The following is a 13,942-nucleotide window of genomic DNA, read 5'->3' as shown; positions in this document are numbered from 1 at the left end:
CAAAAAGAATTCTGGAGACTGAAAAATTAGAATGCAGTAGTTTGACCTTGTATCATTAAACCTGTGTATTTAATGAAACCAGAAGTCTAAATGAAAAAGGCCAGACTATTAAAAATAAATGTTCATATCCTAATATCAAATGTAGTTTATTTTATCACTGGTGACACTCACTTGTAATACAATGTTTCCATTTGTTTGTTTGGCTGTTAGCTCTGGTAGTTCTGGTTGTTCTCTCAGTAGTGAACATCCACAGTCCCTATGGTTTCCTGGCACAGTATTTACCAGAATCCAGTATTCCTGTCTGGAAATAGCTGCAATCCAGTGGGGGTTGTGCCATGGGTTGATTGGCATTAAGAGTGCATATCCACCTAGCAGGCCAGCGAAGTACACCTGACTGGAATGTGATCATCCGCAGCTTTTTGGATCTTTACTGTGTCTGAAGCTAGATCGTACCAGAGAGATTGAAGCTTAATTGAGGACATACTGTGTTGTGAACATTGTAAGTCCTCTAACATGTGATGTCTGTACATCATTGTATTTCTTTGATATGTAAGGAAGATATTCAAATATAAATGAATAAGCAAGCATGGTTAATTTGTGTAAATCAATGCCAAGAACCTGTCTCCATGAGTTTGTATCTATGTTTACAGCCTCACCAGGATATAGCGCATTATTTCACAAGAATCCTTTTTTAGACATACTACCTGTGGGTGAACTGTGCATATAGTAAAATGCTGTTTGAATAACATTTACAAGGATAAGTAGTTTCACTTTTACTTTCTTATTCTTCCACCCCTACAGGCATGGAACCCGATGTGCAGGAGAAGTGGCAGCAGTAGCCAACAATGGGATCTGTGGGGTCGGTGTGGCCTATAATGCAAAGATCGGAGGTATGGCATGGATAATTGAATTACTTTTCTTTTTAAGGGGGCATGTGTAATGGGTGCAATACTTGCTCTGCAGTGCTTGTGTTATTTTCAGCCCATATCCCAGGCACAGCATGCTACTGAATCTTTTTGAGCATCACCACAGTTGTTATGTGGATTGCCATTGTGCTGTAAGTGTATTGGTTTTGCATGGAGTAACAGTGCTGAAATGTAGTTTCTGAACTGGAACAGTGCCATAGCTTTTATTAAATCTGCATTTACTTATTGTCAGGGTTGGTGTTCCCAGCTTGTATACACAAAAATGGCTGGTATAGCTCACTTCATCTGCTGTGTGGGCAGACCATTATGAACTCCTTTCAGCACAAAACCATCACTAGCACCACACTTGAATTAATGCCTGTCTTCTCAGACATTGTGTCAGCAAAAACTTAACACCACCTTCTTAAGGGTTTATAGTAATAGGTTGTAATAGGGTGTATCGTAGGAGTGTTGTGGTGGATTGCCTTGCATTACAAAAGAATTATTTCAGTATTGTCATGGACATCTGGTTGTGCTGGTAGTGTCTCAAAAGAAGAAAGAGATCCCAAGAGGTTAACTTCTTTTACAAACTTGAAAATATTGTCTTTATAGTTGAAGGCAGACGGCTGCTATTAGAACGTTTGTTGCAGCATCACAAGCGAATGGTAGTAATGCACATTTGGCAGGGTCTGGTTGACTCCCTGCTAAGCTGTTGGTCACTGCTGGTTTGTGTGTGAAGCAACCACAATTTGAGAAGTCCTCTATGTGTGAAAAACGTTGGGTACTTGAGTTAAATTTCATCACCCAGTGTCTGTCTCTACCATCATGTGCATGCAGGGTGTTGCTGGGTTTCATCTTCCATTTTTAAAGCATCTCCAAACAAAGACCAAATGATTTCTGTTTCTCTTTGATACGTAGTTGTGCTTGCTCTCAGTGTTCAGACACATTCCTTACCCTATTCCTCTCTAGGAAACAAAAAAAACAAAAAGAAGTTGTATGGTGGACAGAGCTTATGCAATTGATCACTCGGTGATTAATCATTTCAAGCAAAATGAAGATACAATGGCCATTTCACTGTTTCCTAGACTAGATTTTACAAGAAAAAATGAAACATTTAGTTATAAAGGCAGGTGCCGATATTGTGTTAGAGCTTTTACTTTCTTACTGACTTACTCTGTGCTAAAGCACTTTTCAGTGAGTGCATTACTGTTGTCAAGGTGTAAATACACACGGATGAAAAGTCCCTCAGTGGGTGTCTGGCCTCAGAGGTCAGAGTTTTACTGCTGTAGTACAATTAATTACAAAGTTAATGGATCATAATCATTTCAAGGTGGAACTGACAGACAGTTTAGAGGTTTTCATCTGCATCAGAGACCAAATTAGTGTTGCCTTTGGGCAAATATTTTAAAAGTAAAATATTTTGCACTCTGGTTTGGTTGATGTGCTTCTGTCTACCGGGAGGTAACAGTTTTACATGTTCAATATCCATTCTACATAAAATAATTTCAGCACCTATTCATATTTACAAATATTTATAACATTATTAAGAGTTTTGATAAATTAATTTTCTCTCAATATGACAATTCTAACAATTTGCTTCAAACTTTGTATTTATTCACCAGTACGTGCGCACACATGAGTTGTGTTGTCCTACTTGGTGTTGCTGTGCTGAAGTTGTGTTGTACTGTCAGGCTGTGGGAGCTCTGCTGGCTCGAGGATGTAGCATAATGACGTGTAGTCCTTGAACTGTAGGAGCTCATTTGTCCCAGCACAGGCTCTATCTCATTACCTCTCTGCTTATCTCAATAGCCCTCTGCCTATTCCCAGCTGTGATAAAGTTTGAACCCAGTCAAATAGTGCCATCATTTTTAGTGTTTACGATCATGCCAGATGGCAAGTGTTAATGTACCGCATGGCATTCACTCATGGCTATCATAATGAGTGGCCTATACAGGGTCATATAGGTAGAGAAGAAGGCAGGCTGGTGTCAAATCAGAGGCTTGCCTGATATGCACTGAACATTAATCTGAACAAAGAATACAAACAAATCTGTTTTACTGCAGGGTCAGAATTTGTTTTGTTGTATAAAAGCAAAAAGGCAGAAGGCAGATGGAGCAGTGCCAAAGTTTTTGTGACTTCTCTGCACAAGATCACCTGCCCCCCCATGCCATCTGCAAAGCTGTAGCTCATTATTCAGCCAGGAGACTCTCCTGTGAAATATCTCCACGGTGCTTCCAAAAACATTTGCCTGTTGTTGATGCTCATACGTTTGTTTTGGGTGAAGTCATTCTTGAGTCAAATCTGAAAAAGCTTCAACAAAAATACAAATAAATTAGTAGTGCTGTTGTTTTTTTTTTTTAGAGTTGTCATTCCAGAGGATTTTCAGTGGTTTTACTTTTTTATGCACAGTGTGAAGATAGAAGCTGCATTTTTATATCAGTAATCTAAAATTTAACCTGTAAGTCACCTTCCGATCTTAAATGTTCATAAGATACTGTTAAAAAAACTGTATTGAACCCCGATGTACTATTCATCTGTATTTTTGGATGGATGATATTTTGGACAGGCACTGGAGATACTTGAGTCTCCTCAGCAAATCACATGCTCCTCTCATAGAGGTGCAGGCTGCCATGGAAACACTAGCTGCTCAGTGCCTGTTTGATGCTTTAGGAAAACTTCAAAGAGCAACTGCTTGGTTACTTTACCCGTGTAGAGCAGCATGGAAGTAACCTGACCTGCAATATATCAAAGAGAAAAATTAGTTTGTTTTTAAAGAGTCTTTGATTCTTCCCCTCTGTGTGTAAGAATGTTACTGAGGCAAAAAGAGGAAAGCATCTGAACTCAAAACAGAATAAATGATTAGGACTAACTACCTTAATCCTACATTATTATTTTATGTTTTTTTAATTGCATTTATCTTCCATACTTTGTAAATAACTCTTATTTGTAGCTTGGACATTACACACAAGCAGAGTTGTTCACTTCTTGAAATAGGAGCACGTCTGATTCAGTTTATATCAACTTACCCTCAGACAGCTCCACTAATTTCATTCAGACATGCAGAAGAAAACAACTAATGTTTTCTTTCATCTTTTTTGTCAAAGTGTCTCGTTAGTTCACCCACAATGCACTTGATCTCTTTTTTTTTCAAACCAACTGAAGCACCAAACGAAATCAATAGAGATGGTGTCTGATTTACATGGTGGGTTTCATTATAACACATCACAGTGGATACACATGAAGCGCCCGGCGGCGCAGTGCCCTGCACCACCGCGTTAGCTTTACTAATATACCTGAACATTCAGTGTGCAGCACAGCAAACAAATGTGTAAATATGCAAATCAGACGCCACAGTGGCAATGCTTTGTATTCGCACGCCAGCAGGTGAAACGCCATGACATTCAGCTGCAGTTGTTGTTGTTGTTGATGGCTGTTAAGTAAATGAATTAAAACTGTTTCATTGGATCCAGAGATTTCATTTTTCATGTAATTTTCTTACTTGTTAAAGTAACAGTGGAACTCCAGCACCGACAGTTTGGCTGGACAGTTGTATTCTGTTGCCTAATAGATGTGACTTCATCATCTTACAGGGGGACTGGTTGATGTTACAACTCCAACAAACACATAGGCTATGTTAAAGAAATACAGCAGGAGCAAGGATGTATATAAAGCACAGTCCTAGTAGAGTTTTAACTTATTAACCCATCTTGTTTTTAAACTATATACACCGTGTGTTCAAATGTTACTCTCCTATAGAAAGGAGGCACATACATATTAGTGTCATTACTCCCAGGTGATGTAGATGCCCAGCAAGTTGACTGAAAAGTCAAACATCACAGGGAAAAATGCTTACCTAAAGGTCAATTGTATTAATATAAGTATACCTACCATGAAGTAATCTTATATCCTATATACTATACATATAGTAGAAGTAATTCTTTCTTGTCGTTATTTTGGAAAACAAGACTCTCACATCCATAGTTATTAGATTAGTTAGAGTTATTAAAAGGGTATAGAAGTATTGAGTAAATGTTTCTCATTTGTCATTTTTTGTTTCATGACATGTTTGCAGGTGTGCGTATGCTGGACGGTGAGGTGACGGACATGGTGGAGGCCCAGTCTCTCAGTCTGAATCCCCAACACATCGACATCTACAGTGCCAGTTGGGGTCCGGAGGATGATGGCAAAACTGTCGATGGACCTGCCAAACTTGCCAAAGAAGCTTTTCTGCGTGGAGTTACAGAGGTGTGTGTGTAGGAGTATTTGTGTGTGGCACAAATTATTTACTGCCTGTGTGTTGCTTCCTTTCAGCGGTCAGTAATTGAACGGTTCAAGCATGAGAGGACACAAGCAGGAAAAACAAAGCAGTTTTTGACCGCCGCATTTATGAATGGAGAGGAATGTCCTCTGAAAGCTACTAAGGAGGACAATCTTGGAAAAAAGGATCTGAGCCAGCACTGACAGATTTTTCTTTTTCAGATATTTGTTGTTAGTTGTAGGTTACTTCTTAAATTACTGGATCCTCTTTTATCTTGCAGCTCATTCAGTTTTCAGCATGTGGGATCTTCAAGTGTGCTTAAAACACTTAAAAAGAATGTGGAAAAAAAAATCTAATTAAACATTTACTGTAGCTTTAAGTTACTTGACAAGCATTTCTAATGAAAACCATGCTTCTTTCTATGCATATTTACATAGAAAGACATTAGGAGGGTTCTAAAAAAGTTGTCTGCCAGCATCTAGCATCCAGGGTGTGAATATTATATAACCGAAATAGAAGCTGTCACATTATCCCTCCTGTTGTTGATACGTGTTTCAATGCGTGACGCATTGGGACTGTGTCAGATATGTGAAATAAACAAGTTAACAGATCAGTACGCATACACAGCACACCTCACACCCTTACATCTGCTCCCCATGAATAAACACATCCATCCCGCTAACACTGGCTGGTGTTATACGGTAGTTGAATTCAAGGCATGTGCCATAAAGCTGATTGGAACCGCTGACACTGACTACTAAGATAATTGCCACAGTGACAGCACTGTCAGATGGTGCTGTGTGTGGTGCATAGCTGGAATTGATCAATGCCGAGAGAGACAGTGCCACTCAATACAATAAAGCGGCTCTTAGATGAAAATTATTGCACTTCAAAGGCTGAGAGGTTGGATGATTTATTACAATGAGCTGTTGTCATATACTCCTTTTTTGTATTGCATTGCTGTCATGCAATATTTAGGTCTCTGTAATTTACTGTCTGACCACCCCGGCCTCTGTGATGTATGCAGGGTTTTAATGGGCTCTCTTTGAAATGAGCTCTGGAATGAATTTGGACCTCCTATAATTGGGATTCTTATTAAAGAGTGAATGACATTTTGTTCTGTTCTGTTTAGTGGTGGTCTGAGGCATAAATTGGCTTTTCTGTTTGTCTTAATGTGCTGTACATTCTCCAGGGCCGTGACGGTTTGGGCTCCATCTTTGTGTGGGCTTCTGGAAATGGCGGAAGGGAAAAGGACAGCTGTAATTGTGATGGCTACACCAACAGCATCTACACGTTGTCAATCAGCAGCTCCACGCAAAATGGCAATGTCCCCTGGTACAGCGAGGCATGCTCCTCCACCCTCGCCACCACCTACAGCTCGGGGAACCTCAATGAAAAACAGATTGTAAGTCATGGCTCTGTGGCACCTTCTTTTTCTTCTCACAAACTATTAACTGTGTACTTTTTCTCATCAATTGATCAAAATCAAAGGTTTAATTTCAACACACACAGCACATGATGCTTTTATATGTGTGTTTATATTTCAATCAGCAGTTCTATTGTGTGCATGTGACTATGTGCACTGCTTCTTCTTCTTTCATTCCTTTTTGCCCATGTGCTGCTGTTAAACATTCTTGTCACATGTAACAAACACACACACACACACACACACACACACACACACACACACACACACACACACACACACACACACACACACACACACACACACACACACACACACACACACACACACACACACACTCTTTTTCTTGAGCATACACTCTTGCAGCCACACAAACTGGACAGACAGCTTATGACATCTCCATGACATGTGGCCGGTCCCTTAATGCTTCAGTGATGTTCTCATTTAATTGTGCTGTCACTCATGGACCACAGGAATAGGGAGCTGCAGTAGAAGCAAGAGGGTTGGACCTTCTTGGCTAATGCAAGAGTGAAAATCCCGTCTGTTTAGTGCATATTATTCTCATATAATTTAAAAGGATACACTCCTGAAGCTCCTAAATGCCTAATGACCATTAAAGTACTTCTGCCAGTGCATCTTTTATCCAGCCCATTCTGTTACAAGATCAGTGTCGGTGTGCTCTGCTCGTGTTGGTCAGCAGCCTGAGCAGATTTGTGATCCTGTCTACTTTTGTAGTCTCAAGGAGTAACACATATTGAACTCCCCTTTAGGACTGTACAGTGGTTCACTGGGGGCTATTTGTGAGCCAGTGTTTTGTAACCTTTATGCTTCACAAGACAGATTTTGCTGAGTACAAATACTTTTATGCTGCACTGTCTGGCTTTGTATTCATGCAGCTGCAGAAGTTCACGCCTGAGAGCTGCCCAGTACAACCACAGGCTTCTCCTGTGTGGGTCATTGAGGAGGTCTCAGCTGGAGCATTACACTCGACACAAAGTGTGTGGCTCAAGAAAAGAGAGAGCAGAAGTTATACGATTTCCACCACTTTTGATTATTCAGCAGATGAGTTTTTGCTGCTTTCTGTATTTGTTAGGTGAATTCTACCTCTACAAATACATATGAAATAATAAGTGAAGCTGTGGCAGTGAAATAAGGTTCTTTCACTTCACAGAGGCAAATTTCAACTTGTTCGTTTCTTCTTATAAATGTATTTACAGTTCTGGTGGAAGTTTAGGAAAGTTGTAAAACTGAAAAAGTAGAAGATGTACCTGAGTATATTTAAGATATTTGAACTCATCTGATATGTCTCTTTAATTTCCTTAGGTAACTACAGACCTTAAATCCAAATGCACAGACTCCCATACAGGCACCTCTGCATCTGCCCCACTGGCTGCTGGGATCATTGCTCTTGCCCTTGAAGCAAAGTAAGTCTGACCAGGCTTTCCTATTCTCTTCAGCTCTACAGCTTCATTTAAAACATCTCAATGTGGTTATGTCCCTTTTGCTTTGTTGTTGGATCTGTTAAACTTGTGAAAAAAAATAGTCCTTGTACACAACAGGCTAGTTGACCATACTGTAATTACTCAAGAGAAAGACAAAATATCATCAGAACATGCACGTACACTGAAATATTCAGGAGGTAATTTGATCAAATGCTTTCAAAATTTGTATCAGTTTCTCGCATTTTGTTTGGACAATAGTTCAGTAACAAAAAATCTAAATATTTTAAAAAGATGAAATATTAATACATTTTGTTGCATTGGCTTTTCAATACTTGGTTTAAAAATGTAACATCCCTGCACTGAATCAGACTTGATTATCCCATTTTATGAATTTCTTCTTAACCCCTCTGCCACAGATTTCAGCTGTGTTTGCAAACGGCACAATTTAAGAGCTAATCACTCTTATCTAGTGTAGCAGCACTAATGGAGGGACAAACATGGATGCCAGAGCTGTCCTGAAAATGAGTAATTAGTCTTTGTGACAAAACAGTGAGGTGTGAGAAGACTGCAATTAAGAATGAATTTGATGAGGATGTGAGTGGACAAAGTTACAGAATAAAATGACATATTTTTCTCAATCCGTAATAGGAAATATAAATTCAAAGCTTTATGTATTTAATAACACCAGAAAAGGCTAATTCAGTCGTGGCTTCATGTAACCCCATTTTGTAATGAACTGCAGTAAGAAAAATAATATAATAATAATTTGTGAAGTTTTTATTTAAAGACATTTGCCAAATAGCAGCAACTGCATTTAATTGCATGTTGGCTGAAGATTCAATGTAATTCACAAAATAAAAAAACTGGAATTTTATTGTATTCTGTGTTTGATCAACTGGCCACCTGCAGGTTAAGACTGTAGTTTTTCACAACATTTGTTTCAGTGCCTCAACTTCATTTTTAAAACCAATGTCCCCCTGTTTGTGTGCGTGTGTGTGCCTCTTTTTGCGGTGCTGTGTGTGTGTTTCTGTGTATGCTTGCATTTACACATGTTCCAGTAAAAACCTGACCTGGAGGGATATGCAACATCTGGTTGTACGAACTTCTCACCCTGCCCACCTGCTCACCAATGACTGGAGAACCAATGGGGTTGGACGCAAAGGTACAGAGACTCCTTCTGAGTTGTCTTCTGCCCTCTGCAGTTTGTAGATGCATTTAAAACTCATTAATATCTGATTACTTAAGAAACCACACTGTCATTAGAAAGTCAATGCCTTGGATAGAGAGGATTTGAAAGATTTGAAAATGGTCTAATGTTCATGTTTCCTCTCCTGGTTTCTGCAGTCAGCCATTCTTATGGATACGGTCTGCTTGATGCCAGTGCAATTGTCTCACTGGCGAAGACTTGGACTAGTGTGGGGCCACAGAAGAAGTGTGTTATCGTCATGGTCAATGAGCCAAGGTTAGTACATTACACTTGGACACATACAGCCTGCTGATAACTGAATTTCGATTTTTATTACCTCAACATCATCAGATGCTAAAGACAACTGCTGTACTGAGATATTTAAATGTATCTAATAATCTGTTTCAGTGAAAAGCAGATGCCTTGCCATAATTGTTTCTCACTGCACATAGCCTTTGTTTGACTTAGGCCTTGGAATAAACAAGACCATCAGCCACCTCTGATTAGAGGGTGCTCCACTTTTTTCATGTACATGTTTCAAGAGAATTAAAGCCCCTTTCAATGATGTACGTCAGCATTAGCCTTGCAGCATCCAGGATGAATTCAAACAGAAGATAAAAGCAAAGTATTTGTACATTTTGTGTAAGATCCAACACAATACCATAATTTATACATGTCATTGAAAATAGTTAGTTGTGATCTGATTATAGTTTGGTTTTCTTGGTCCAGACCAAAGCAAAAAGGATGCTCAAACCTGCCCCATAGGTTCACACTTGCATTTTGAACACTGCAAACACTTCCTAAAAAAAGCCGGGTGTTTATGTGATCTTTAGATACACCACTATACTCAAAATGTGCTAATTAGGACACATAATAATGAGGCATTTTACAACTGTTTTCCCAAAATTTTATTTTGTTAGCATAAAGTCTTCTTTATATTGTCCAATCGTGATTTTTAGGATTGCTGCTTCTGGTCCTGTTAGATTTGTTAGACTTTTAGTTGCAGCATTCCTCACTTTTTTTCTTGATACAGCCCAAAGTTGAGAAATGTACTGACAGAAAAATCATTCCAGAGTTCTTCATAGTAATAAACACACCCTAAAAGTCAGCATGTTTTGAAAATGATTAAATAACAGCAGCTAAAACAACCTGTTGTTTTCCTTTTCTTAGTGCTCTGTTGTGTTACATAAACTCATATTGTGATTAAGCAGCATGATGAGATCGGTAGCCTCATACTTTCTACATGCCACAAAGTAAGTGACAACTGAAATTGACATAAACTGGCCCATAACAAAACACTGGTGTAGGAGATGTAAGTGTAAGACTGAGCTGTCATGCTTTGTTGCAGTGACACATTATGTCTTCATCTTCAGCCTGGCTCTGGGTGCCTGCTGTACTGCCTGTCATTCTGTGTGTGTTTGTGTTTGCGTGTGCACACAGGCACTCAGATCAGCTTGAAATGAAACATTTAAAAAAAGAAATAATAATTTGTCTCTCCTGTGTTACTTTGAGTCAATATTTCTTCTGCACCATTAAATTCCATCTTCTCCTGGTGTCACAGTCTAAACACAGTCTGACATCTCCTCTTCATTATGCACTCCCTGTCACTTCGCTCGGCGGGTTTGAGGTTGCTCCCTCTTTTACTGCAGCTATGAGATGCTCAGAGCAGATGGTTTGAGCGTCTGGGAACACCAGTCGAGGCAGGTTATTCAATTTACATTTTTAGGTGTTAAGCTGACTTGCTTATCAAGGCTTACTTCCAATAAGTGAGCAGGTAGGAGTTTGGTGTTCTCTTTGTCAGTTTCCTGTAGTCGTTAGCAAAACCATGACATATTATAGAAGGAGCTTTTTTTTTTATTAATGCTACACTGACAGATGCAGTCCTGCAGAATTATGAAAACCTGTGTTACAAAGGGTAAGACATATGATTTCTATGTATTATTGATTACCTGTAAGGTGATGAAATGAAAAAGAGTTTTGACTGATATTAAAAGATTTGATTATAATTTCATAGTAAGAGCAGATTTGTGTTTTATTATTACTGTGACTACAGATGTGTTTAAATTTAGAAAATGGATTGTGCTTGAAAGCAGGAATTCTACAGGCTGTTCTAAATATGAATGAATGCGGCAGAGTACGGGCTGTGCTTCAAATGGGTATTGGTGACATTTCTTCTCTACTGTGTGACCACTAAATGTGACAGGCGCATACTGTATGAGAGAGAAAATTCTTTATGCAAATTACCACCAGTGTTTTATCAATGAGAACGGCAGAATGCGGTGATTTGTAAGCTCACACATAGCTTTTCAAAAACTGATTTATGATTTAGAAGCCCTCTGTTTTGCCCAAGGTGTCTGCTAAATGGATGATATTGCTTAAGGTTTGGCTGGCTACCAGGATATCTTTTGAAAAGTTAGAAAAATCCATTGTTCACATAGTTTATATATGTATAATGCCTCCTCTTAGTCCCATATGTGTATATTTATGGTTTTAGCTGTGCAGCCTATCGTTTCCTCTGTCTTTCTGCGTGTGCTGGGGAAAAACAAATGCCATGCTTCTAACTTAGCCACAGTTTTTACTTCTTCCAGGCCTTAAATCACAGATGCCTGTGTTGCAGTGGTCAATGATAAATCAGCATCAGCAGCTTTCTGAATACATTTCACGTTTCCTCCTCTCACATTTACTGACTCCGCCTAGAAACACAACATTGTCAACATGCACACGTTGAAGTGTTTCTTGGCTGTCAGTTTATATTATATTAATGAGGCAGACAGTCATAATGACTCATTATCATCTGATAAGGCTGTGAAGGAACCTTTTAGAAGACTTACCCTGAGACTGCTTCAAAGGTCAAAGGCTTTACTGTGTATTGTCTCGCTAATAAAAAAGTGACTCAAACTGAACCTGGAGGTGCTGTGGTTTCAAGCAGCCTGACAATTTAATGATTACACCTCATCTTGTCTATAATTTGGGCACATCTGTGTCACTAAAACCCTGAGACTTCCTCCTCCTTAGAGTTGTGGTGGTTGTGTTTAATCTCCTAAGCGGATTTGGGGTGGGAGTAAAAAGAGGTGGGTGCTTTACTTCCACCAAGGACAGCGGTGCTACAGGTTGTGAGACACTAATCCTGTTCAAGGCCACCAATTCTCCACCCCTCGCAGGCTTTCACAGTGGCCTGGAGCAAAATGTCAGTTTTCTGGAAATGTACTGCCTTCCTCTGAAAGCAGAACTCCAGCTTCACACAACATGCTCATCTTCTTAATATGTCATTTCTCTCATTTGACAGGAACATTGGCAGCCATCTATCTATCAATAAGAGTGTGGACGCCTGCTTCGGAACAGACAGCCATGTGACATCATTAGAGCACGTCCAGGCCCGTCTTACCCTGTCTTACAACCGCAGGGGAAACCTGGCTATCCACCTCATTAGTCCCGCTGCCACCCGCTCCACACTGCTTCACCCCAGGTACAAACACACAGATGCACAAACACACAGTGCTAGCTGGTAAAAACAAAATATTTCACACTGGCGCATTGCACTCCTTCCTACAGGCCACATGACTACTCGTCAGAAGGTTTTAATGACTGGGCTTTCATGACCACCCACTCCTGGGATGAGAACCCCAATGGGGCGTGGACACTGGAAATTGAGAATGTGGCCGGTGCCAGTGACTATGGTAAAGATTCATTCATATTACATATTAAGAGCATGTCCAGTTTTAAGTTTGTAAGTCCAGGTCACCAGGATAGCATTAAAGGACTTTCCTGTGATGTTATTTAATCTGTTAGGTCTACAGTTCAGCTCTAGGGTTTAAGGTTCAGTACCAGATTAGGGATCAAAAGGCTCCTGTATCTTAAGCGTCGCTGAGCTCTGTATAGGAGTTGACTCTGTCTAGCTCTACAGCAATACACTTTCTTATTGCAGGAAGTGTGAAAGGACAGCAAAGTGAATACTCCACCTTTTATGCTGCCCCCTTCATCCACCAGCTGTCTGTATCTGACATAGCAGGTCCAAACACAACATGTTACTCAGCTGAGAAGGTTCCCTAGCAGATTTGCATCAATGTCTCCTCTGTAAGGAGTGATTTACTAAAGTGGAACCTTTCAGAGAGCCCCACACATGAATGATTCTTGGGAGATGGGCATTTTATAGCTGGATTCATGCAGTTGTTAAATTTGTGGCTTATATCAAAAAGTAATTTTCCCTCACTTTATGCAGAAAATCTACGAGTCTATGATGATGAGAAAAGGATACATTTACAAAATCTGAGTGCCGGAGTCTTACTGTTTTTGACAGGCCTACTTTTCTTCTCACTTAATTTCAGTGTTTTATCTGTGTCTCTCCACCCAGGCACTCTGACACAGTTCGTCCTGGTGCTGTATGGAACCAGCTCAGCATCGTCTAGCTCCTCTGAGTCTCAGCCTGGCAACGGCAGCTGCAAGACCTTAGATCTGAGGCAGATATGCATCGGTAAGACTGGTACCTCTTTTCTCCAGTATGCTCCTCACAGAAAGTTACAGTCACAGCCACTGAGAGGGGGTAGGGAAAGGTCCCATGATGGTATGAAATATTATCCTGTTTGTGCTCAACTGCATCATTTGCACTGTGTCTTTATGCCATTATGTAGCTTTATCATAATATAAGCTCTAAGTTCTGATAGGATCAAACTAAAGTGTACTCCAGGTCACTTTTAAATAATCTAATTTATATTTAAATTTACGTAC

The 13,942-nt window shown here is 39.8% G+C and overlaps 1 protein-coding gene across 3 annotated transcripts in view; it reads left to right on the top strand.

Moving 5' to 3' along the window:
- furina (furin (paired basic amino acid cleaving enzyme) a) overlaps window positions 1–13,942 on the top strand; it is a 59,343-nt gene that overhangs the window by 39,989 nt on the left and 5,412 nt on the right. For all 3 annotated transcript variants that reach the window (XM_028402790.1, XM_028402791.1, XM_028402792.1), the window contains 9 exons: window positions 802–890; window positions 4,978–5,150; window positions 6,356–6,568; window positions 7,913–8,013; window positions 9,090–9,193; window positions 9,376–9,493; window positions 12,504–12,683; window positions 12,770–12,894; window positions 13,569–13,688. In XM_028402790.1, coding sequence (XP_028258591.1) covers window positions 802–890; window positions 4,978–5,150; window positions 6,356–6,568; window positions 7,913–8,013; window positions 9,090–9,193; window positions 9,376–9,493; window positions 12,504–12,683; window positions 12,770–12,894; window positions 13,569–13,688 — 1,223 coding nt within the window. The remainder of the gene's footprint in view (window positions 1–801; window positions 891–4,977; window positions 5,151–6,355; window positions 6,569–7,912; window positions 8,014–9,089; window positions 9,194–9,375; window positions 9,494–12,503; window positions 12,684–12,769; window positions 12,895–13,568; window positions 13,689–13,942) is intronic.

The sequence above is a fragment of the Parambassis ranga genome, chromosome 3 (genome assembly GCF_900634625.1).
Source record: "Parambassis ranga chromosome 3, fParRan2.1, whole genome shotgun sequence".
Lineage (NCBI taxonomy): Eukaryota > Metazoa > Chordata > Actinopteri > Ambassidae > Parambassis > Parambassis ranga.
This window is presented reverse-complemented; position numbering and strand designations above follow the sequence as displayed.